The sequence below is a fragment of the Oncorhynchus clarkii genome, chromosome 18, assembly GCF_045791955.1.
Source record: "Oncorhynchus clarkii lewisi isolate Uvic-CL-2024 chromosome 18, UVic_Ocla_1.0, whole genome shotgun sequence".
NCBI classification, from domain to species: Eukaryota; Metazoa; Chordata; class Actinopteri; order Salmoniformes; family Salmonidae; genus Oncorhynchus; species Oncorhynchus clarkii.
In genome coordinates this window covers 42,994,594-43,021,444 of record NC_092164.1, presented here as the reverse complement: position 1 = coordinate 43,021,444, position 26,851 = coordinate 42,994,594, and the positions used below count along the sequence as shown (strand labels likewise).

Sequence of the window (26,851 nt, the reverse complement as noted above, 5' to 3'; positions counted from 1 at the left end):
TATTGAACGCCTTAATTGAGACCATGGGAGCCGACCGGTGTACATGATGAGACGGCTCCTGAAGGTTCGACCTCCGGGCAGGGATTTCCAGTACCTGGTTGACTGGGAGGGTTATGGCCTGGAGGAGAGGTGCTGGGTCTCCGCTAGGGACATCCTGGACCCAGGCCTCATCTCTGAGTTCCAATGCTGACACCCCGCTGTGCCCAGGTAGGACGCCAGGTGGCGTCCCTAGAGGAGGGATCTGTTTCATCCGTCTTTGTGATTGTCTCCACCCCCCTCAAGGTGTCACCCATCTTCCCCATTATCCCCTGTGTTCTCTGTTTGTCTGCTGCCAGTTTGTCTTGTTTGTCAAGTCAACCAGCATTTTGTCTCAGCTCCTGCTTTTCCCCAGTCTCTCTTTTTCTCGCCCTCCTGTGTAAATGTAGCCAATGAACCTTATGCATATGTTGGGTTGGCGAGATCTAGTATTATGGTTTACATGCAAACACTCAGTAAAAAATATTTAAAAAAGATATATATATATATTTGGATGTTTATTATCATGCAATTGGTTTCTCACAGGCTTCCACATAGGTCTGTCTCGATGATCCTCATAAAAATAACAATTATAAAATTCCTTATAAACTTCATCATGACAAATATTGTACAATTTAACAGTGGATTCAGTGGTGTGTAATGTGACGTCAACTGTGAGTCTGAAACCTTTATGATGCTCAGTTTAAGTCTAAGAGTAGGATTTGACACTTTTCAAACATATGTATTTAATTTTCCCTTATACACAGTCATGTACCTTAGGATTTCACGATCCTAATTCCTTAAAAGTAGCTTTCATTCATCATTTTATATAATAATAATAAAAGCTTTAATGTTGTCAAACAATCTTAAACTCTTGACTTGACCAACCTGTAAGGTCGTTGTGGGGGCTAAAGACAGAAAGAGCCCCACATTAAAGTCAATGTACCTTAAAACACACACACACACAACCATACACACACACACAAGATACAGCGAAGGCACAGGTGATGGTGTGTATCTGCACAGATGCTGTGCTAGGCTCAGTCACACCCTGATGTGCATCTGCTTGCGGTAGAACTCATAGTCCTCTGGTACAGTATCTGATGGAAAAAGATAGAAAGAAATATTATAACGTAGCCAGGTTAAATTCAAATTCAAGAAAATGATATTCTGAGAGCGTTGACGTACCGTTGCAGCGATAGCCCAGGTTGGACCAGATGATTTGCTCCTGGGAGAAGCAGAAGACGCCCAGCCTCCCGCCCCTCATTGAGGTGTCCACCACCACGCCAGAGTCTGCCACCAATGTCATGCCTTCATACAGCCTCACCCTGTGACATGGGTATACACAATGATCTCTCTATACACTGAGTGTACAAACCACCTGCTCTTTCCCTGATATAGGTTGACCAGGTGAATCTAGGTGAAAGCTATGATCCCTTATTGATGTCATCTGTTAGAGGGTGAATGGTCAAGACAAAAGATTGCCTTTGAAACGGTTATGGTTGTAGGTGCCAGACGCACTGGTTTGAGTATGTTAAGAACTGCAACGCTGCTGGGTTTTTCACTCTCAACAGTTTCCTGTGTGTATCAAGGATGGTTCACCACCCAAAGGACATCCAGCCAACGACAAGTCATTTATTAAAGAGGACAAAGGAGGCTGACACAAATTGTGCAATAGACGGGCTACAGTCCAGTATAACATTGGTGCCCAAAGACCCATAAAAGAATGCACAATTCGTCGTACCTTGACACGAATGGTGAATGGCAACCAACAACCTTACAGAGTTCCACTTCTTTCAGAAAAAGACAATAAACTGTGGTTGCAGTGGGCTAAGGAACAAAAACACTGGACAATGGAGAATCCCAGTTCCTGTTGTTTCACGCTGATGGGAGGACTAGGGTATGGAGAAAACCAGTACATGTTTCCATCATGGCTCGTGTCAACATTGCAGGCTGGTGGTGGTAATGTGGTGGTGTGGGGTGCGTTTTCATGGCACACATTGGGCCCCTAGATAAAAGTGGAGCAACGTTTGAATGCCACATGATATCTGAACATCATTGACAATCAGATTCATCCCTTAATAGCAGGAGAGTGTCCATCTGTGAATGGATTTCTTTAGCAGGATAATGTCCCATGCCACAAGGATAGGATTGTCCAGAAATGGTTCCACAAAGGTGACAGTGAATTCAGCTTACTGCAGTGGCCTGCCCAGTCACCAGATCTCTGTGGGATGAGATGGATCAAGATATTCGGAGCAGAGATCCAGCCAGCTTGACACAACTGTGTGAAGCATTGGAGTCAACATGGGCCAGTATCCCTGTGGAACGCTTTCAGCACCTTGTAAAGTCCATGCCCCGACGAATAGAGGCTGTTCTGATGGGAAAGGGGTGCAACTCAATATGAGGATAGTGTTCCTAATGCTTTGTACATTCAGTGCATAATCTGAATTATATACAGATAGCCATAAAGAGCTATAGATCTATCTCTATACAGAAAACGGCTCAATTAAACAGTGAGGAACATTTGTGATGATGAAGTGCATTGGCAGGAGAATACAACTAGGAGTAGAGCATTTGTGGCTGTAATGCCCTCTGATGTTTTGCTCACCTGATGTAGCCCACCTGCGGGCGGTGGCTGAGGTGCCAACGGTAAGATGTCTTGTCCCTCCAGCCCACATTCCTGGGGTCCTTCCACAGCAGGGTGACCTCACCCGGGGTGTCGCCCGTGTGCCACAGGGCATTACGGAGGTATTCACCGGGACCCGTACGTGACTTAACTGCCTGTAGAGCAGAAAGAGTAAAGTCAAGTGTTTGGCTGTGGTAATCTAATATCTATTACATTTGAAGTTGAGGCATGTAGCTGGAACAACACAACATGATGGAGGTGGGATGTGTACTCCTATTGACATAAGACAACTTTGAAGGTCTGAAAACATCTGACACACGTTTGATGTTGGAGTGTAATGTCCCTTTAAAGCCAACAGATGCAGTTTTCTGTGTCCCCCACCTTCAGTTGCAGGCCTGGCTGGGCCATGGCCCTAAAAGGCAGCGACTGCCAGTAGGTCTGCTCCATCTGTTTCCACATGACCACGTAGAAGCTGGACGAGTCCTGGTAGCTGAAGATGAAGCCCACATAGTCATCGTCCGTGGCCGTGTTGATGTGGAACGTCCCCTCAAAGTCTACCCCGTTAAAGGCTGTGATGCCTGGTGGGGATCAGGTGGAGGGAGAGAGAGATACTTGACTTGTCATGCTCTTTCTTGATACAGCTTCATTTAAAACTGAGAGAAAGTGGGATAAAGACAGGGGAAGGAGGAAAGAAAGACATAAAGATACACAGAGCGACAGAAGGAGGTTTACAGACTTACCTATGGCCAAACCAGGGTCACTGTTCATGGTTTGAACAATTTCCATACCCTAAAACAAAATTCCAGAACAATTCTTAATTAATTAAAGTACATACAATGTAATGTTTGTTTTCTATCTAGGAATATTCCAAATGGTCACCCGATTGAGCACTATCCAGTTGGGGTCGATTTGGGCTTCGCCCTCCTGGTCCAGGATGACCGTCTGATAGGCTCTGAAGTCGGTCATTGTGACCTCAGCGCTCTCTGGACACACGTCAATCAAGTCTATCACTGAGTCATTGTCAAAGTCATTCTCGCACATGTCACCAATGCCATTTCCTGATTGGACAAGGGGGACAGAGGGAGAGATCAAAACACAAAATATACCACTCTGAGAACACCGATGGGGATGGGAGTATAGAGAGAAATAGGTTACTCTGGTATGACATACAGTATATTTTAGGACAAACATACATAGGTCCCTGTGGTACTTTGTCAGCAGGCCAATAAAATTCCAAAACATTTAAAACAGAATATGAAATTCTAATCTAACTTTAATTTCCAATTTCTCTGCGTGTCTGGAAAGTAAAGTAACAGATTGGGCCTTTAATCCTGTTAAGACTGGGCTACAAAGCATTTATTTCACTGTGACTCCTTCCATACTGTCAGTGTCTGTCTGGCTGGGGTTGGGGATGAGCCGGCAGTTATCCGGCCCTGGAGGTCCAGCATCTGGAATGCCATCGTTGTCGTCGTCATCGTCGCATTCGTCGCCGATGCCGTCGTTGTCTGAGTCCAGCTGAGAGCTGTTAGGGACGTCTGGACAGTTGTCCCTGGAGTCCTGGTGGCCGTCCCCATCCCTTGACACATGAGGACAAGACAGGGACATTAGAAACAGGCTCATTGACCCAGCAGGCAAGACTGGTTGAAATGATGTCAGCCTGACGTATTTTTCAACGTCATGGTCTTTCTTTTTCCCAACACAGTTAAACCAAAACCACGCCCCGTTATTCAGAGGGGCGTTCTACTACACTCCCATTGGCTAGCTAGCATTGTCTCACTCACAGGCGATCAGCGCAGAGACAGTGACCTTCCAAGGGAAGGAAAGTGTCATTGAAAAATTAGCTGCCTACCGTAATGCAGGCCTATTATTATCATGTTTGGAAACATTTGCCAATGTATTTATTTTCAGAGTTTCAATGAGTTGTAAAAATGTCTCAGAGAACTCTGCTGAGTTCCCTCAATTGAAGGTCAGCCAAGTTAACCTAGGCTACTTAATGTTACTAGCTCGGTATTTGAAGTTGTTACATTATTAGTAGCAGTCTATTATCAGGTAAAAGCATATGCTTATTGTTCATCATTTCTCAAATATTTATTAGCTAATCATTCTGTCGAATACGCTATGCTACAGCCATTGAATCTGTCATGGAGCGTTAAGGGACGTCAGTGGCTAGCTCGCTCCCATGACATTATCTTATTATATTTTTCAATCTTGAAGTACACGGGCAAATGTTATTAATCAGTGAAATTTCGCGCTACGTGATATTCACTTCCAGACTTGGAGACTTGGAGAGTGCTCAAAGCGTTGTAGAACGCCCCTCTGAGTAACGGGGTGTGGTTTAGGCTTAACTGCATTGAGAAGAAGAAAGACGTGTCATGGTCAGTTTATATACTTATTGTAAAATGATGTATTTTATACATATCTTTTTAATGACAATAAAAAGACAGCTTTACCTGGTTCAGCCTGGTTGTCATCTGGAGATATAACCAGATAACAACCAGGTAAAGGGGTCATTTTTGGGTTGTTATCTGGTTCTGAAGCCCCCTAAACCAGAAAACTAGTAGGATCACTCACATATCCTGGTTGGTGTCACACACATCTCCCACCAGGTCATTGTCCATGTCAGACTGAATGGAGAAAAGACATTTCAAAGATTTCCTCAATAAACAATATTTTTATTTCAGCTCTAAGAACTGTATTCTTGACCTCTGACCTGCAAGGGGTCATTGACTTCTGGGCAGCTGTCACATGCGTCTCCCACTCCATCCCCGTCACGGTCCGTCTGCATAGGGTTGGGCATCTTGGGACAGTTGTCCAGCACGTTTGGGATACCTGGCGAGAGGATGAGAAGGAGGAAGATGAGCGATTGAATTACGGTCTTGGGTCCGTATTCACAAAGCGTCTCAGAGTAAAAGTGCTGATGATCTAGGATTAAGTCCTCCCTGTTCATATACTCTTATTCATTATGATCTGAAAGACAAAAGTGATCCTATATCAGCAATGCTACCCTGCAGGACTGAAACACTTAGGTTTTCCATTCTCTCCCTCTAATCAGGAACTAAATCAGACAAGGAACACAATCAATACAATGAATCAATCAATGAACTACCAGGTGGGGGGAAAAAACAGCAGTAATTTGGTCCTTGTGGGACAGTAATTGAATAGCCCTGTCATAAGCGATCCATAGCCTACCATCCCCATCAATGTCATTGTCACAGGTGTCGCCAGCCCCGTTTCCGTCGGTGTCCTTCTGGCTGCCATTGGGAACATTGGGGCAGTTGTCACACGCGTCCCCATATGAGTCTGTATCAGAGTTCTGTTGGTCCTTGTTGGGGACCAGACGGCAGTTGTCCTAGAAAAACAAAGAGGAAACACAAAATAGTGGGAAGTGGAGTCAGGGAGATTCCGTTTTGCTTAGTGAACATTACCCCGCACTGACAGAATACAAGGCTAGACTGACCTCCACGTTCTGGATTCCATCTCCGTCCGCATCTTCATCACACTGGTCACCTATACCATCTCCGTCTGCGTCTTCCTGGCCAGAGTTGGGTGTGTTCACACAATTGTCCTGCACAGCGAACACAACACATCATTTTTAGGGCAAGTAAGACATTTTGTGTGTGTGTGTGTGTGTGTGTGTGTGTGTGTGTGTGTGTGTGTGTGTGTGTGTGTGTGTGTGTGTGTGTGTGTGTGTGTTTGGAACAGGCTTACAGCTCGACAGTGATAGTCATTGTCTATGCAGGGGAGAGGCTGGTCGGGGTAGCCGTCGCTGTCTGTGTCTGGACCACACGTATACCCATTTCCTGCCCAGCCCACATTACACTGGAAGAGATATTCAGAGAGAATATACTAAGTAGTAAACAATTGGAACATGATTTCTTAATGATGTGATACTGTATAGCCAGATTACAACCAACTGGTTTCTGTTACAACCAGATAAAGACGTCTTTTCCATGACAATACATTTAGGGAAATATGTCATATTTTGGTGATTTGTCTAGTTGCTAAAAAGATATTGAAGAGATAGTTCACCCAAATAAAAAATTGTATTTTGGTTTCCTTACTCTTTAAACAGTGTATGGACAAGGTATGACAGCAATCCATGCTTTGGTTTAGTTTCCCTGGTACTAAAACATTAGCATGTGGAAACAGTGCTAGGGAACTAGACCAAAGCATACACTATCCATACACTGATTACAGGGTAAGGAAACCAATGTGTCCTTTTGTCATTTGGGTGAACTATCGCTTCAACAACTTCCTTTTTTTTTTGCCTATTGAGATGTGCTATATGTGTCTTACCTTGCAGGAGACCTCGGCAGCACCCTTTATGACACAGTGGCCGTTGACGTCACAGGGGTTGAAGCCCAGCGTGGCACAGGACCTCCGCAGGAAACAGCCCACCGTCTGGTTGCCCACAAAGCTCTCCTTACACAGACCACACCTGAACGAGCCCTGAGGGGGGAGAGGGACAGGAGGGTAAAGGGGGGAGGGAGAGAGAGGAAGGGTGAGAGGGAGAGATGAAGGAGGGAGTTGGGGGAGACAGAAGGGGAGAGAGGCAGGGGGAGAGAAAATTGTGTATTTCTTTAAGTGGTAAATCTTTACTTTAGAAACCTCTGACTCCCTTTCCTCTACTGACCTCTGTGTTGATGCAGACAGAGTTGGGGACGCAGGTGTTGGAGAGGTCAGCACACTCATCCACATCTGTGCACTCCTACAGAGACAACAATTTAAGGACAATACATCATGGCCATAAAGGCAATCACTTTGGCACGGTGCACATCCATACAGTGGGTGAGAAGAGGTGTCAATAGTGATGGTGTGTGTGCATGGCATGCATTTGCAAGGCTCCCGTGTGTATGTGTGTGTGTGTGTGTGTGTAGGCGCACAATGTTTATGTTTGTATGTGGGTGTGTGTGAGAAGCAGGGGGTCTTATGTTGGTCAGACCTGCTTGTGGCTCTTGGCAAACTCCACCCCAACCCCACTGAGGAGGGATCCTGAGAAGCCGACGGGACAGGGTTCACAGGTGAAGCCCTTGGCCGTGTTTACGCACCCCTCGGGCGAGAAACAGGGCCGGGCTACGGCACACTTAGACATAGAGACAGAGAGAAACAGAACGTAACAACACAAATGTCATTGTATTCGTGTTATTTTCGCACTGCAAAGTGCTTCACTTAATGAAGGCTGGCCCGCCAAACATCAATTTTCTAATTGTTATTCTCTTGCAGCTGGGTTGTCGAGAGAAATCGTGTGCCACCTTAGCTACAAAGCTTTTAACCCAAGAATGTTAAGGAAATATCATGCTATCATTTTTTGGTGCTCAAGAAATAGAACCCTTAGAATACCTCGTCAATGTCCTGGCAGTGGGTGCCATTCCCCGTCATGCCTTCTGGGCAGGCACCACAACGATAGCCTGGGTACTCCCGGGTCTCTGTACAGGGAACACCCTTATAGCAGAGGTTGGGCTCGCAGCGAGAGTGAGGCTCGTGGAAGCCTGGTTAACAAAGACATAGAACATACCAGACCAGCGTTCAAAATAGGATTAGACATTTTTCAGTATGCCTTCAAGCCTGCACAGAGTGCATACGGGCAGGGTTTGCATTTTTTTTTTTTTACGTATAAATGAATGATTATGTACCCATTGATTCTTGAAGAATAGCCCTTATAAATGCCTTGTAAGCTTAGTTCAACTGTCGTAGCCCATCAGAACCAATAAGCTTGTGTTACACCAGCGACTCCTGTGGCGGGCTGGGCGCAGTGTACGCTAACCAAGGTGTCCAGGTGCATGGTGTAAACAAAGTAAATGTAAACAAAAACTGTAGCCTCAAAATATAGTTAAAACTATAATTTTGACATCATGGATGGTCAGTCCTTCCATCCATAGCTCTGTCTATGAATTTGAGAGTGGTTACATTTCTCCAGCCCCATCGCTCAGCTTATTACCGAAACAGTGGCGGGGAGCTCTCCTTTTTTACAGTGAATTGCCTTTTTTTTTTTTTTACGACAGAGCCTGGGCGCGAACCCAAGGCAGTGAATTGCCTTTTTAAGGGACTTTTCCATTGGTTGCATTGTGCCAGGCAAGACCAATCAAACACAGCTAAAGTATTTAATAGATTTCAATATATCTCTCTGTTGATTTCCTGTGCTTCTCATCTATTTTTGTTGACCTTTTCTTTACTTTATCCCCTCTGTTTCATACACTAAGTCCCAGCCTTAGTATAGTGCTGCTCTTCAAGCACTCACCACACGCTTGGCACTCCAGAATGGTGTTCCTAATCAGAGACATCTCCTTCACCTGTGAAGATCACAAACATACATCAGTCACCAGAAATGTCTCATTTTTTAAACTGTATTTGTACGTATACTGTAGTTACTCTCGAGAACAAGGGTATTTGTCCACTGGAAGGTCTTCTTTTTTATTTATTTATTTTTCAGTGGAAAATGTCACGTTTATTTAATGAATAAAGCGAATCTTTTCTTTATGACATACCTATAGTAGAAAAGGGGATAATGCAGTATCGTCTTTCTAATAATTTAAACTTTATTTCTCAACTCCTAATACACTCAATGGGGTATCTGACTTAGGCTTTGATAAACTATCTAGCAAATCTATTCATTTTAAAATGTTGATTACTTTCCCTTGCCATTATCATTCACCTGATGATAAGACAATACGTGAATCACTGTCACTTCCTCCTGTGCCACCCCCCGCCCCTCGCTCTCTTACCTGTTCCCTGATGTCCTCTCGGAGTTCACCCAGGATCTGGTTGAAGATGATCAGCTGGCCAATCAAAGCCTTGGTATGGTCACCTGACACAGAGATGTCCAACCATTAGAACATAAGCACAGGGAAACATTTAAAGTAAATGATAGCATTATACCGGTAGCTATAACTGTTAGTTAGCATTTGGGTAGGGGAAGGTTGATAAACCAGAATTTTTCTGATTGATACTCACCCAGAATGGCATTGACATCGGCACCAGCTATGGAGACAGAAAGGTCCACTTTAATCACAACACATCACAGTCTAGTTATCTTGATATGCTATTCCTAACAATGCCTCTCACATACTACCTGTAAACACCCCTGGCATTCAAATGGTCATGCTGAAAATAGACCAACTTGTAATGAGATTAAAAAAGAACAACCAGTATGACATTTCTATGTTATTTATGTTGTCTCACCACTAGAGGGGATTAAAGTGATAAGAATACAGTGCCGAGATCAGCTTCTATTAATCCAATGAGTCCCACCGTACGGTAACAGGTAACAGTCTCTCTATTTAGACGGGTTGCCTCCCAAAATGTACCAATGTTCCAGCTTACACATCTGTAAGTAATACACGTCAATTTGGCAGAGAGGAAAGGGCGGAGTTGGGACTTCTGGCTTCCTACATCACTGCCTTATGCACCTGTTGCCCTAGCTTGAACATCCCCCGGACACAAAGTAGTACAGTAGCTAGCAAGATAGAGATCACGGAGGTAATTTTTTATGAGTGCATTTCCCTAGTCTGAAACAACTACCTTCACTAAAACCACTACAAAGGTTTTTCCTGCAAACGTCTTCCTTGGGATTTGTTTGGAGAGTTGTCTGTCTGAAGAGGACCTTCCCCGGATTTTTTTTACCCCTTTTCGAAGTTACCATGACAATCCGTCATTAATCCCAGACCTAGTGCTGTTGCTCCTAGGTCTGTGTTTCCGAGGCTGAAGTGAACACAACATTATTTTTTATTTATTTCACCTTTATTTAACCAGGTAGGCTAGTTGAGAACAAGTTCTCAACTGCGACCTGGCCAAGATAAAGCGCAGCAATTCGACACATACAACAACACAGAGTTACACATGGAATAAACAAAACATACAGTTGATAATACAGTAGAACAAAAGAAAACAAAAAGTATATATACAGTGGCATTATATACATTATAATAAATGACTATGAGGATCATTTGCATGTGTTTATGGTTGTATACCATAAACACATGGAGTGGCAGGTATCCTAGTGGTTAGAGAGTTGGACTAGTAATCAAAAGGTTAGAAGATCAAATCCCTCAGCTTACAAGGTGAAACATTTTGTTCTGCCCCTGAACAAGGCAGCTAACCCACTGTTCCTAGGGTGTCATTGAAAATAATAATTTGTTCTTAACTGACTTACCTAGGCAAAATAAAGGTATATTAATACAAAGATTGTACCTGAATTTTGAAAATATGTATCACCCTGAAATGGACAATCGGTCAAGATTCCTGCTTTGGCTATGGAGCCACCCAGAGCCATTTTCAGAGAGTCCACTGAGCCCTGAAACACACACATGCACACGGTGCAGTTAAAGATGCACTATGGAAAACTCATTTAATGGTTGCTAAAATTCTATTAGTTTGCCTTATTTCAGTTTACGTGACAAAACAAGCAAGTATAGTGTAAGTTGTACCATCTAAACCGCTGTGAAATACATTTTCCATAACCAAAAATATTGTATTTTAAGCTGTTTGAACACAGATAGAACAATGAGCCAGATATTTCTCCCAGTGGAGGCTGCTGACGGGAGGACGGCTCATAATAAAGGGCTGGAACAGTGTTTGATGTATTTGATACCATTCCACCTATTCGCTCCATCCTGATTTCACATTATGTATGAATGTGAAGCATCAGGTTGGAGTTTCCTCTCACTACCAAATATGGTGATGAGAGGAAGCCCAATGACTGGCAGTGGCATATTGTTCTGCCCAACATGATTAGTTGCACATGCAAACCGGCACATGATTAATTTGCTCCCATTGGAAACGACAGTCTCTGGTCTGTCTTGGGTTAGTTATCAAAATCTTTGGTGCGCGTGTGCAATAACTCAATTCGCCCTTGAACTCCTCCTAAACAATGCAAAATGTTTTACTTTGGCAAAGGGTAAAGTCTACATAACGCAGTCCACTCTGTTTCAGATTCTAGTTTTGGAAACAGAAAATGTAATATTCTGTACAGATCAAATGTTTCATTGATGAGAAAATTTGCAGAAAGTCGGCCAAAATCCATCTCGCTTCATCTTCTCACCGTGCCGGTGTTGTGCCGAAAATCTCCCCCCTGACAGAAGTAAAATGTTGGCAAGCAATAAACATTTCAGAACAACTACGGCTGAATTATTATCCTTACACTTTCAAAAATACTAGTCGAATGAGAAATGGGAGAGATGACGAATTTTGGCAAAGAGATTTATTTATAGACTAATACAAAAATCAGTAACGGATTTAGGTACGGGTGACATGGGCAGCTGCCCATGGCGGCATCCGCCGCCCCCCCCACTGAAGGGGGGGTTCGCCCAGGGTGCCATACAAGCTACACTTGAAACAAATAGCCAAACCCGAAAACTGCAGACAAAAATGCTTTCTGTTACTAAAATCAGTGAAATGTAGGCTGAACTGACAAAGGAGTGAAGAGCAGAAATCTTAACTAGCAAGCAAGTCGCAGCATGAAGAACGCGAAGGGGGGGGGATTCTGGCAGGGGGGAGATTTTCGGCACAACAGCCGGCCACTGGGCTTCCTCTCATCACCTCATTGGTAGTGAGTAAAAACGGCAAGCGGATGCTTTACATTTACACACCCAATGAAATATCTGTCTCAGTGTTCTATCTGTGTGCGTACTTCACAGAGTAGGCCTTCCCTAACGGAAATATGCAAATAAATGATAGAATGCGCCAATAGGATATCACTAGCTCGTCCTTAGCTCTACCCACCTATTTGCTTGTTCTGCACACTATGATTAATTTGGGTCCATTGGAAACTACAGGCCTTGGTCTTCATTGGGCTAGTTACAAAAAATATTTGGTTTGATGCAAAAAATAAACTTAAGTACAGGATATATAGCATATATATAGCACAAATAGAACAGATCGACCACTTCTTAGACTTCCTTTCAATGAGAATGACAGATCTATAACTCGCATGTTAATGTGAATTTGGTTGGGTTGTCAAGAAAGTTACATATTGCAGCTTTAAATTGTGTGCGCAGTCTTATTGAACTCTCATACACACACAAAGGGGCATGGTAAGTGGAAATTCATGCAAATTTGTATTTGGAGTAAACTACCACTTTAAATCAATGTCTAGGCCTAAGACTATGATTATGCAACCAACCCAGGCAATGTTCTCTACAGATCCCCCGACTGCAGCTCCTCCAGGACTAAAAGTGTCTGCTAAATGGCATATACTGCTGCAAAGAAATACCAGCCCGTTCAGAGAAGCACAAGATTGAACTTCACTTTTTAGAGTTTTCCCCCATTAGTTAACACCATCAACATTTCCATCTACTGTGGGAATTGTGATCGAATCAACGTCACATTAGCCACTTTCAATGCAACATGACAATCACGGTCGGGAGTACATGCGCTTGTTTTGAGATCAAGTCTAGAGCTGTATCCACGTGTGTACATTTGTTTATCTTCTTTGCTAGTTAGTGTGTTATTTAGCCCAGTTATAGCAAATGTCTTGTCAGAAATGGGAGAGTGATTACTTCCTACAAGAGCACAAAATGTGTACATTTCTAGCCATCTTTGAAAAAACGAGTCAGGTAAAGAGCTTTTTTATGTCTTTTTTATGTCTTAACGGGCATTGTTGTATTTTGAGACAGGCTTGAATAATCAAATAAGTAGCCAATAGGCAGAGGGTAGCATACATTTTTGTCTGATTCTCTTTAATAATAATAATGCATTTCATTTTGTAAAGTGTTTTTTTTGCATCAAACACAATATAACAACATTTTCAGTCACCTCCTTGTCTGAAGGACAAGTGGATAAACAGATGTATGTTTTTTTTTAAGTCTCCTGGAATATAGGCCTACATTGAACACCACACGTTGGCTGCTAATGTAGGCTGAATGATACAACAGCTATTTCCATGTTAAAATGTTACAGGATGCATTTTCTCCCCAAAATTGCTTATGGTAGGCCACTCCGGTACAGTAGGTCTACATTATGATCAAATAGACATTGTAGCCTACCTGGCCACTTTTAAAATTGTAACTTAAAGATGGTACAGCCTCAGTGTTCACAGTAAACACATGCAGGAAGTTCAGCAGACCTGTAATTTGCTCAGTGTCCGAAAACAATTAGAGGGAGCAATGACTCCAGGTCTTACTTAGACATATTGAGGCACATGCTCTGGGTTGTGTTCATTGGGGCACACTGTGGCAAAAAAAATATCAAAACGTTGTGAGACGGAAAACAACTGTTTCTTATTGGACAAGTTCTGATAGTACCTCCCCTGTTTTACTCCCCTTCCGACCATTCCTTCTGTTTTATGGCTAGTGAACATGATCCTGGTCAGAAGCCGTGTACACCTGCATGCATATCACCTGAGCGGCCCATTCAAGATAAGAGACACAAGCTAGGAACAATAGCTGCAGTGTACCCTCTCCTTTTAGATCTTTCCTTCCTCCCTCCCTTTCTCTCTCTTTCATCCATCCCGACACAGCCCTCTCTTTGTCCACAGAGAGTGTGGCACCTATCAGACAGATAGTCATACATGCTGACAGCACCACATGGTTACAGCTAACTAGTTCTCCATTTATGCTTCGGCATGAGCCATAGACATGTAGCTGGTAGATAGGATGTGCAGCTCAGCTCTGTTCCATGTAATGGATGAAAAGGTGCTCATAGGAAAGTAGACATTTAACTGCTCACAAAACTTGAAGTTGCCTGTGAAAGCTAATGTCTACAACATCATATTAGCCATGCAAAACTATGCATTTTGCTCAAGTGGCATAGATGTCAGCTGTGGATAGAAGATTAGGCATGTAAAACAACCATAAATGAGCAACACTCGTAAAATGAAGAGTTTGTCTATCATTGTGGGCAGGCTGGGTTTGTCTTTCATGTACGGTATAGCCAAATGAATGACCTAATTACATGATTTATATGGGGATCCGGAATACTCCCTGTATTTGCTTTAGTCTTAAAGTAGTGTAGTAAAAATGGTTAAGTTAGGAAGTACAATTAGAGACATTCTGAGTCTGAGAGCATTCACTGAAACGTGCTCTGAAGAAATAGAGGTAGACTAAGCAATATGACAATTTGCAGCCGTGCCGCTTTCTGCTTCACAAAAACTATTGGCTCTTCCCAATTATTGCAGGCATGCCCACATTGAGGCATGCCCACATTGGGACGAGCCAATAGTGGAAAACATAGGGCAGATTAAAATGTTGTTGTTGTTGCTTTCTGTAAGCAGGATACCGCACCGTGTATGATCATTTCTTATTTCTGAGTCTACCTTTAACTTCAGTCTAGGACTGCTGGGAATTTAGGAAAAAAAAAGGTTGTATTTTATCACCTGTAGCCTGGCATAGGCCTTCTGCCCATTTCGTATCTCCACAGACTCCGCCTCTGATGGGAGCTGGACAAATGACGGCAGGACCTGTGCTGAGTCGGCCAATCGGCAGTTAACATAGAGTTCCATGTGGAGGTGGTTTCGTCGGAGCCCACCCACGTGGAGGATGAGTGACTGGGTGCGTCCGTCGGAGAGGCCGGGGTTCTGGAGGTTCACTGTGTGGAGTTTACCGTCCTCACGTACATAGCGCACCAGAACTGAGAAATATAAAGGATAAAAAAAGCAGGTAATCTCTTGTCAACAGATCCACGGAATTATAACTGGTACCATAGAATTTGTCTGGAAGTAATGGAATGTGAGGGATAAAGAGCAGCAGTAGTTCCTGTGTTCGGATTTTTCGTCACTGGTTATTTGGACAAATCACGATTTCGCAGGTGTTAGCATCTTTCGAATTTTAGAAGTGGAGGGGACATTTGGCACATAGACTTTCTCCTAATATCTATTGGACAGTAGGTCCTAGTTTTGGGTTTTCGTTGTTCCATAGCCACAAAGTCAAAATTGGCTGTACCGTAAAAATGAATGAAAACAAAAAAAGTGATTTTTGCTCAAGATTAACACGGTTGAAATTAGCAGAAGGGAGGGGTTTGGCAGAGAGTTTCTGTTTGAAAGGGGGAGGAGACTTCGCTTTCTACAAAGGCAATCACAATTGTTAACTATTGTTAATGGAATCCCCCCCATTTTTGTTACAAACTTTCGAGAGATAATTTGACTTCTAGGTAACTGAGATGAACTTGCCCGTAAATTGCAAAGAAAGAGGGTGGAGCTCCATGTTCCAGTTCCACTCCTCGTTCTAAAATATCTTAATCCCTTCTCTTAACATGTATGGACCCAGAATTTAGAGATCGGGCAACCCCGAGCATCATTGAAGCTAGCCTACATAGAACAGTTTGTAGAACAAGAGCACCATATGAAAAAACAACAACATGCATATTGGTCATTGTTTTGCAACTATACAACCCTCTCAGATCTCCAAGTGTCAATGGGGTATGGCTAGGGGTCGATTGGGGAATCCCACTATTGGTATTGGGTGACTGTGTCTTAGGTATAGGCCTTGAAGAAAATAAATTTAGGCTACACCAAAATATCTATCTATCACACTTCCCTCCCTATCCCCTATACTGACAATACCCTACCTTTGTTGACCTTGCCCATGAGGGCCACCTCCAGGTACTTCCTGTTGTCGTCTTTGTTGTAGACGCCCAGCAGCACTCCTCCCAGTTTGGGCGGCAGTCGCAGAGTGGACACCAGGTATAAGTCCGACACGAAGCCCAGAGCCCCCGACATCTTCCCCACCGCGGACGCACTCTGCTTGGCGTCGTGCAGCTCCAGCATGTCAATCACTGAAAGATGGTGGTCCAGTTTGAATACTTTGGAAATGCATCCATCGACCCCTTTTCTGCAGTCAAATGACCATGGCCTCATGGGTGGAAAAGCCACCGAAAATCCAGTGTTTCTATATCAAACGTTTTTGTTAAATTTCAGTCTTCTGTGATGTATATAAAGTATAATATTGGGATGCAAACTCAAAATTGAATACTCAACTCTATATCTGACATGGTACAGGTGTCTTCTTTTTCTAAAGCCTGTAACCATGTTTGTGAGGTGTATACTTTTGTTTCAAAGTAGATTTGTTTCAGACTACCAAGAAACACGGTGTGACCCTGATTTAGCCCACTGCAGTAAATTAAGTGGGCACATGTGTAGGGTGTGAAAAAAAGGAGGGATGGATAGAGATGCAAAGGGTAGAACAATAGGGATATTGCAATAGAGAGAAAATAGGCATACACAAGAGAAAGAAGGCGAAAACAGGCGACGCAAAAAAAATGGATATGGGAGAGAGTCAGAGAGATGCAGTGAGAGAAGAAGAGAAAGGATTCATTTATTGACCGTGGGGCATTCATCCTTTTGAGTTTAATGCCACTTTAGAAGGTTTATTGAGAAAGTATAAGCCAGAACACAAACTCAATGCCTCTTGTCTTCATCGTTCTGGTTGCCCCTGCTGCAAAATTAACACATCTCACAGAAAATGCCAGCCTTTGTTGTCACTGTTGGTGGCAGAATTTATGTCTGTCGGTGAACTGGGTGCTGCTGGAATCTTTTCTTTATGAGATGTCTCTCCATTTAGGGTGAAATTTATTGGTCTTGTAAACATAGGTTAATGACCAGGGTTTAGCAATCATGCCTGGTGTGGGGCTGCAATATACAGTACGTTCCTTTGCTTTTTTCTCTAGGTGTCTGAACGCAGTGGAAACACTTTGTGAGGTTAGAAATACTGTAGGGAGAAACAAACTGGAGTGCAGATGACAGGGAAAGTCTTAAAATGCTTGTAGCGTCATGAGTTGCAAATGTGTGCAGCAAACAAAAACTGAAATGTATAAGTTCTCACGTGTAAAGTAACAAGTGCTGTATGTACAAGGCCTAGATAAATTAGATACTTTCCCCTATGAGTGTTTTGCCTGTTCTCTCCTCCAGGTGTGTGTGTGTGTGAGTGTGTGAGTGAGTGAGTGAGTGAGTGAGTGAGTGAGTGAGTGAGTGAGTGAGTGAGTGAGAGAGAGAGAGAGGGAGATGAGAGATATGGCAGAATAATCTGACAGACATACCAGCCTCTTTCTAATCGTTCTCTTGCCTCCCTAGTGGCTGCAAATTCAGCAGTCTGCATGACACTAAAGCCATAGACATCAGGGGTGCCTCTAACCACCAATTCTCCCCTTGTGGGTGCCGTTCTCTGCATACCTTCCTCCCTTATAGTACAGGTCCAATTTGTACACCTCCACAAGTCTGGTTCATCCTTGGTAGCAATTTCCAAACGCCTGAAGGTGCCACATTAATCTGTACAAACAATAGTACGCAAGTTTATACACCACGGGACCATGCAGCCGTCATACCGCTCAGGAAGGAGACGTGTTCTGTCTCCTAGAGATGAACGTACTTTGGTGCGAAATGTGCAAATCAATCCCAGAACAACAGCAAAGGACCTTGTGAAGATGCTGGAGGAAACAGGTACAAAAGTATCTATATCCACAGTAAAATGAGTCCTATATAGTCAGCAAGGAAGAAGCCACTGCTCCAAAACCGCCATAAAAAAGCCAGACTACGGTTTGCAACTGCACATGGGGACAAAGATTGTATTTTTTGGAGAAATGTCCTCTGGTCTGATTAAATAAAAATATAACTGTTTGGCCATAATGACCATCGTTATGTTCGGAGGAAATAGGGGGAGGCTTGCAAGCCGAAGAACACCCTCCCAACCGTGAAGCACAGGGGTGGGAGCATCATGTTATGGGGGTGCTTTGCTGCAGGAGGGACTGGTGCACTTCACAAAATAGATGGCATCATGAGGGAGGAAAATGATGTGGATATTTTGAAGCAACATCTCAAGACATCAGTCAAAGTTAAAGCTTGGTCGCAAATGGGTCTTTCAAACGGACAATGACCCCAAGCATACTTCCAAAGTTGTGGCAAAAGTCTTGACCTCAATCCTATAGAAAATGTGTGGGCAGAACTGAAAAAGCTTGTGCAAGCAAGGAGGCCTACAAACCTGACTCAGTTACACCAGTTCTGTCAGGAGGAATGGGCCAAAATTAACCAATTTATTGCGGGAAACTTGTGGAAGGCTACCCGAGATGTTCGACCCAAGATAAACAATTTAAAGGCAATGCTACCAAATACTAATTGGGTGTATGTAAACTTCTGACCCACTGGAAATGTGATGAAAGAAATAAAAGCTGAAATAAATCATTGTCTCTACTATTATTCAGACATTTCACGTTCTTAAAATAAAGTGGTGATCCTAACTGACCTAAGACAGGGAATTTTTGACAGGATTAAATGTCAGGAATTGTGAAAAACAGAGTTTCAACGTATTTGGCTAAGGTGTATGTAAACTTCCAACTTCAACTGTATGTACTAATTCCATATACTATATACTTCTATATACCTACTGCAGGTTTCCTTAACTAATCTACTAACTAGCTAGCTAACGTTAGCTTGTTTGGATTGTGTTCGCGAACAGTATAGCCAAGATGACATGTCGTTCTGTTGCGTTGATCTTCCTTGCTGGTAAAATAATCTGCGATATTGTAGCTATAGAGCAAATCATTTTAGTATTAACAACGTGCAGAAATCCATATGTGTGTTTCTTTGGATAGGCTACTTAACCGGTGGGTGCATGACATGGGTGACAGGGTGCTAACGCTATGGTATTTATTAGTGGCAAAGTGGTCGTAGGCTTCACCAGACAAAAATACAGTTTGTCTAGGGGGGGAGCGAGAGTTTAGCTATGTCGAATACACATTTAGTTTGTCAGCAGGCACAGATTGACATTTTGCCTTGGGATGTATACTTTTTGGGTGATTCTGTAGTTGCAATGAGAGGAATGGAACTCTCAGATGAAAGGGGAATGGTGCTTGCTAACGTTAGCTATAGCTAGGAGATGGCGAATTCCATTGGACACCTTTCTCTAAATATCTCTGGTTAACGTTAGCTCTATTCAGTCTCGGGGTGCGTGTGATTTAGCAAAAGTGTAGTGTAATATTCCCCCTATGCTTTTGTTATCCTGAAATTAATAAATTCAGCAACAACAGGCAAATACTGATATTTTACCCTGCAGGATATTAAAGTTATCTTTTATTTTCTTCAGATTGTGTGGTTAGCTTGCTAGCATTATTCAGGGTGATGGTCATAGCATTTTTTCCACGTGAGTTGAATTTTCCTCGTGCTTTTGCTAATCTTTCAGAAGTGATCCTTATCAACCATTAATTAGGCAACGTTAAATGAATGATATCTGAAACATCAGGCACAGACTGATATTTGATTTAGCCTTGTAGTCTATAATTATTTTCTTTAGATTGTGTGGTTGGCATAATGCATATTAATGTATAGCTCGATAGCTCTTTTGGTGCGTGCATGCAATTTGGTGGCTGCGGGGTAGTGTAATTTTTATATTGCAGGCTGACTGGTAGCTGGAAGTAGCTTTATTGGGGGTATTGCAGGTATAAATCCTGCAATTTCTGTTTCCTTTTCATTACACATGCAAAAAAACATAGAAATGTTGTGAACGACAGTTTTGCTTGTGGGGTAGAGTGCCCTTGCATCACTACTTGTTACACTACCCCAACCTCATCCTGCAATTTGGGCGACTCATTCGTTTGTGGGCCCCCGAGGTTTGAGAGCAAGCTCTCCTACTTCAAGGAGTGTGCCAGAAAACTTGTCTGAGAGCCACCAGTTACTACAATCTTACTTATGCAGCGGCCAATTGTCATGGAAGAAAATGATGACGGATACACATTTGGAAAGATCTCACTGATTCTGGTCACAGAATCACAGGTCCTTTTAAGTGTTGGGGTGAATCAGTCTGTGTCTCCGGTCGATCTCGGGGTTCAATTTATACCAGATTCTCTGATTAATTATGTGTGTGTTAATAAAGATAGATTGAATAATTATTACCCACTACCAGTTTATGAAGTGTCAAGTTTCTATGTTGTTTCCCTGCATCACTCAGTGTGTTCTCCTTAAACCAGTGTAGGCATGGAGGGTCTTCAAGATGCAATTCAACACCAATTGCCCGAGTTGGAGACCGAGATGATGAGATCTTTGTTGGAGCATCTGAGGGCAAATGTTGGCGTGGAGAATATTAACGACCTTGAATATGTTCAGCCGGAGGACATAAAATACCATTTGACACCAATATAGTGCCGGGAATTGCTTCAGTCCTTCAACCAAAGAGGTGAGATCTTGATTGATAAATGTAACATATTTATGTAATTATTATGAAAAAAGGTGCTATCTAGAACCTAAAATGGTTATTTGGCTGTCCCCATAGGATAACCCTTTGAAGATACCTTTTTGATTACAGGTATATGTATAACCCTTTTGGTTCCAGGTAGAATGTAGAACCCTTTCCACAGATGGTTCTACATGGAACCCAAAAAGGTTCTACGTGGAACCAAACAGGGTTCTCCTATGGAGACAGCCAAAGAACCCTTTCGGAACCCTTTTTCTCAGAGTGTAAACACAGACACACACAGTTAAAAAGGTTCTGTAAATAATGTGTTTGTTTGCCAGCAAAATAAATGGTTTATGCTATGATGGAGCGAGGCATATGCAATAAAAGGGACGGAAATGACAAAAATACATAATTGTACACAAATATACAAATGTTTCTGTAAATTGTTTGTTTGTCCTCTTGTGCTGGTATGGAGTGCAGCACATAGCCTAACACACTTTTTTTCTTTGTTTTTTTTTAAAGAAAATGAAGAATGGATAGGATCTGTAACAATGGATATGACACTTGTCCTCCTCCAAGCCTCAGTGACCTCCAGGAACAGTGACCTTTCCTTTTCACCAAGTTATTGCTCTGCGACCACTTCACTACCCTCACTGGCATCGTGATTGACAGTTGCCTGACTCAAACTCTCCTGAACAAGGGTAAGAGAATGGCCAACTTTTTTAAAAGCCAAAAGATCAGGTTGAGAAGAGAGATCCAGTGCCTGCTGAATGAAATCGACGGTTACATCAAAGGCAGTGGCGATCTAACAGCCACTGCTCCCATTCTTTTGCTGATGACCCACTTCAAAGAGAAGGACAAATCTCTGCTTCTCTTGGCAGATGTAAGAAACAGTGTTTTTAGACTTATAAAGTTTATATGATTAATGGTGTTTATACTGTACTATTGCGCATGATTTTAATATTGTGTATATGTATGCTTAGTGATTTTAGGTCACTGCAACTCGGGTTGATGTTGAGACGCAAATTCCTTGGCCAGACACACCAAGGCTGATCATGCTTGGTAATACTTTTATTTGATTTAAGGTGGAACAGAAATATATAGTATTGTGGTAGCTATCTAGAGATGTCTAGTAAGTATACACTAACACCCTTACTTTTGTGTATTTCAGGAAACACTCTATTGGGTTCCTCAAAATGGATGGTGTCTATCGAGGGGAGAGTGGTCTGTGTTATGGACAGTGAGTCTAACTTTGCTGCTGCCCTCTCTGTGCTCTTCAGCACTTTACCAGGAGTCGACCTCTGCAGTTTTGGAGCTGATACAGAGGTAAGCATTGAACATTCATTGATCCAACAGCTACATTTAGCATTTGTTAGTTACATTTCAATTATATTTCTTATTGTTATTTTTTCAATGCCTCAACTGATTAAATATATTTTATGTTGGGTTGTACAGGTTCCTGGTTCGAATAAACCCTGAAGGAAACAAATGCACAGCGAAAGCAGAAGTGAGCCGCAAGACCGGAAAGGTCGTTCAGAGGAAGCCAATGCCAATTGACCTACATGTTACACGCTTTCTCACAGACCTGAAGGAGTTTGAGTGGAAAACTCCAACATGTAAGTACACAAACAGACACACCTGATGAACACAAACTTTATTTGTCTGTTGTCATCTGCCTTTTTACCCAGCGAGTAGTAGTAGTAGTCATAGCATTAGTTATAGTAATAGTAGTAGTAGTAGTAGTAGTAGTCATAGTCATAATCATAGTAATAGTAGTAGTAGTAGTCATAGCATTAGTTATAGTAATAGTAGTAGTAGTAGTAGTAGTAGTCATAGTCATAATCATAGTAATAGTAGTAGTAGTAGTCATAGCATTAGTTATAGTAATAGTAGTAGTAGTAGTAGTAGTAGTCATAGTCATAATCATAGTAATAGTAGTAGTATTAGTCATAGTAATAGCAATTTCTTTCTTTCTATTCTTTCTATTTCCATGTTTGTCCTAGTTGACGTGTCAGAGCTAAGGAGGATCAGAGTTTCAAAGATTGAGGTGATAATCTGCATGCCACCGAGATTTATTCGAGACTTTATTCGAGCATCTCTCATTCTCTCAGAAATCCTGCCCAACAAAATCCTGCCATGAAGGTTGGGTCAACAAATGATCTGCTTGCTCCATCCCGGAGCCTGTTTTGACTTGCGGTAGCGTGCTTCTCTGGCTCCAGTCTAGCCCTGCTCGCTCCTCTCTATCATCCTTCTCTCTCAGCCCCTTTCTCTCCCGTTCTCTCTCATTTCTCTCTCAAAGACAGGCAGGCAAGCAGTTCTTGCTATAGTTTTTTTGTAAAAATATCTCCCTTTTGTTTTCCTATTTTTCATTTATCTGTTTAGATTAGATTTTTTCTTACAAATCCTGTATTTTCAAGAATGACCTATTCTGATGTTTTGGTTTGTGTATGGTGAAGTACATTATTGGCCAGTGTTTGTCAATGTTCTTATCACTGTATCTCTCTCTGTCTCTCTCTCTCTCTCTCTTTCTCTCCCCTACTATCTGGAGTTGTAATGTTGCTCTATTCAAGTGTTGTTCTTTATGGTTAAAGTGCAATTCATGTGAAATTCGTGTTATGAATTTGAATAAATACATTTGTACACGTATTGTTTTTCTTACAATATTACATTTCAGGGAGCTGTCTTCTAAAGACAACCTGCAATGCTTTTAGTATTGTAAAATAATTGTATATTACTGTAGGTATTTCCCTGCAAATTTACAGCATTATACAGACACCACAGTTGCCAGTTTAATACCGTAATTTTGCTTTACAGCAGTGATGCTGTAATATAGTTTACAATATGATTTTTACTTACTGTAAAACATATTACAGCATCCTTGCTGTAAATTTACAAACCCAGTTCTTCTGTGCACCAGAAGAATAGCCAACTAAGCTAAAACGTTCAGGTGTCAGGCAGGTACAGTTAGGTTAGTTCAGCGGGTTAACACAGTGTCGTGGTGTGTAGGAAACCCGGGTTCTAAAAAAGTATGTATATAAACCCTGGATTACTGGTACTATGTATTGGCCAATGAGAGGCTTTGAAGCCACCAATCGTTCATATTGGCACTCAGAAGAAGCAGTCCTCCATATGAATGAATGGAATTCGACAGTATTTCAATTAAATGTTCAATTCAATTAAAAATACACGTGTTTCAGTATTTTGTTGTTGTAGTGGGGGCAGTAGCATTAGAACTTTCAATAAAAAATACTTTGATATATTTTTTATCTTTATGTTTAGCTCACAATATACAGTGCATTTGTAAAGTATTCAGATCACTTTTTTCACATTTTGTTGTTACAGCCTTATTCTAAAATTGATGAAATGTTTCTCATCAATCTACACAATACCCCATAATGACAAAGCAAAAACAGGATTTTAGACATTTTTACAAATATATAAAATAAAAAACAGTAATACCTTATTAAGTATTCAGATCAGGTGATTGAGCTCAGGTGCACCCTGTTTCCATTTATCATCTTTGAGATGTTTCTACAACTTGATTGGATTCCACCTGTGTTATATTTAATAGACATGACTTGGAAAGGCACACACCTGTCTATTTAAGTTCCCATAGTTGACATTGCAAGTCAGAGCAAAAACCAAGCCATGAGATCGAATGAATTGTCTGCAGAGCTCCGAGACAGGATTGTGTCGAGGCACAGATCTGGGGAAGGGTACCCAAACATTTCTGCAAGAACACAGTGGCCTCCATCATTCTTAAATGGAAGAAGTTTTGAGCCACCAAGACTCTTCCTAGAGCTGGCCACCTGTCCAAACTGAGCAATCGGGAGAAGGGCCTTGGTCAGGGAGGTGACCAAGAACTCCAGAGCAAAGCTGTCATCAAGGCAAAGGGTGGCTACTTTGAAGAATCTCAAAATATAAAATATATATATAATATTTGTTTAACTCTTTTTTGGTTACTACATGATTCCATATGTGTTATTTCATAGTTTTGATGGCTTCACTATTATTCTACAATGTAGAACATTGTAAAAAATAAAATAAAACCCTTGAATGAGTAGGTGTGTCCAGACTTTTGACTGGTAATGTATACCATCCTTCTGGACACCCTCTTCATTCCCCTATCCCCAACTTTAAGAACACTGTTAAATAACTGCTACTGAGTGGGGTGGGCTTGATTAGTAGACCAGAATGCTGAGCACTGCAGATAGAAATGCACCGTATAGTACAGATTCTCAATTGTATAGGTGAAGAGTGAGTCCAGTCTATATAGAGTGAGTAGTCTATACCTACCATTTGTAGCTACATCATTCTGAATGTTCAGTCCCACTGAAAGCAGCCCTTGTGAATGGAAAGGCAGAGCAGCAATGACCCTAGGGGTTAAGAATTTGTGAGCTGGTTCTTCTCTTTAAAATGACTTGTATGGGCCAGTACCCATTAGAAATCAGTATGATGGACAGGTGTAATTAGAATATCTCAACTATCTCCTCACTCTCAGTGGGTCATAGTTGACGTTTACACAGACACACACACACATCTTGAGGGGACATCCATTCGATCGCTGCATCATCATTGTGGGCAGGTCCTTGTGAAAAATGATGCCCATCATCTATTGTTTGGCTCCATTGCACCATATGGTTCAGCAACCACCTACTAGTGGGAGGTGGACCCATGAGTGCTTATTGTTTCACTGGTGGAATCTTATTGCTATCTTAACAGCAATTAGCAGACATCTGGTCATCTATTTCGTCTTATATAGAGACAGCAGCCATTGTATCCTAAATTAAGTTTTTAAAAAAAATAGGCTATAGCTGTTTACCATTTCAAGTTTAGGAGCTCTTTACAAAGCAAATGTATGCTTAATATGTGTCATTTACAGTGCAATCATAAAGTATTCAGACCCCTTGACTTTCCCCACATTTCATTGCGTTACAGCATTATTCTAAAATGGATTAAATTGTTAGATTTAACGGTGTGTAGATTGATGAGGGAAAAAAATGAATGTTATTCATTTTAGAAAAAGGCTGTGAGGTAACCAAATGTGGAAAAGTCAAGATGTCTGAATACTTTCCGAATGCACTGTATTATTCACATGACATTGCAATGTAAAATGATAGAGATTATGTAGGACGCAAAAAGCAACTGGGGCGTTTTTGTGGTGTGGTCCTTCAATTTGCATGACCCCAAATATTGAACGAGGTGATGAGCGATTGCAAGCAGTTCAGAAAAGCGCACATTTCGCGTCCGGCACAGAAGTGTCCATTTGGGGGTTTTAGACACTCAAGTCTATAATTTGGTCAATTGAATGTAGCCTAATTAGAATGCCTCAACACCACTTTCATTCAACATTCTAGTGAATTTGATAGGAATTACAGCAGTAATCATGAACCTTTTTTACTATTGAATTATTCTACAGAAGTTGTGGCACACAGTCAGTGAACGATGCAGAGGGGCTTCACTAACATTGCAATGAAAACTAACATCAGAATAATACTTTGTCAAAGCATGCGTAATATTTTTTTATTACCTTGCATTTCTGAAGACCTGCTGAAGCCCAAGAGAAGCGACACGCTCACAAGTAGAACATTTTGCATAAGCCTCCCCATATCCATCGTAAAGGCACAACGTTCATGAACGTTCCCCAAATAACCTAATATCTAACTTTTCAACTGTGACTCCACCGAAGTAAAGAAACGCGAGTGGAACTGTGTGAAGACTCCTCGACCGGCACGCTGACCAGCGCGGACGGGTTGTCAAGAAATGTTGTCTCGCACGGTCGCACTCCGCGCGCCAGCCAGGCAAAAGAATGCTTCGGGTGAAGGTGAACGATGTCAGCGTGTCTTACTCGTGATCCGAGCAGCTTGGGGTGTGCTGCGCCGAACACTTTCCTCATCTCCCAAATGAGAAACATGAGATGGGCTGCGAGCTATTACAGACAGTGGACAGGGCAATATAACGATGCTTGTCAATCAAATTAAAGTTTTACTGCCTCTGTGCGCTCACTGTCTCCAGCTTGCATAGCCTAATGATAAACTGACAATTATAAGACTGCTTACTTGTACATGACTGCAATCACACTGCATGTTTTATTATGGTGCAATGAGTCAGTTTCATTTGT

General features: G+C 42.1%; 1 protein-coding gene across 1 annotated transcript; it reads right to left on the bottom strand.

Annotated features, from left to right (window-relative positions):
- Window positions 1–516: 516 nt before the first annotated feature.
- LOC139373538 (thrombospondin-3b-like) lies at window positions 517–26,635 on the bottom strand. The gene is made up of 23 exons (XM_071114163.1): window positions 26,261–26,635; window positions 16,139–16,345; window positions 14,949–15,202; window positions 10,829–10,931; window positions 9,593–9,619; window positions 9,364–9,446; window positions 8,880–8,931; window positions 7,982–8,130; window positions 7,584–7,724; window positions 7,275–7,349; window positions 6,938–7,090; window positions 6,350–6,460; window positions 6,099–6,206; window positions 5,831–5,990; window positions 5,352–5,470; window positions 5,213–5,265; window positions 4,024–4,217; window positions 3,521–3,699; window positions 3,382–3,430; window positions 3,023–3,219; window positions 2,624–2,796; window positions 1,204–1,343; window positions 517–1,115 (listed from the first exon to the last, which is right to left on the bottom strand). The coding sequence occupies exons 1-23, from the start codon at window positions 26,343–26,345 to the stop codon at window positions 1,060–1,062; spliced, it is 2,868 nt and encodes a 955-aa protein (XP_070970264.1). The 5' UTR covers window positions 26,346–26,635; the 3' UTR covers window positions 517–1,059.
- Window positions 26,636–26,851: the final 216 nt, after the last annotated feature.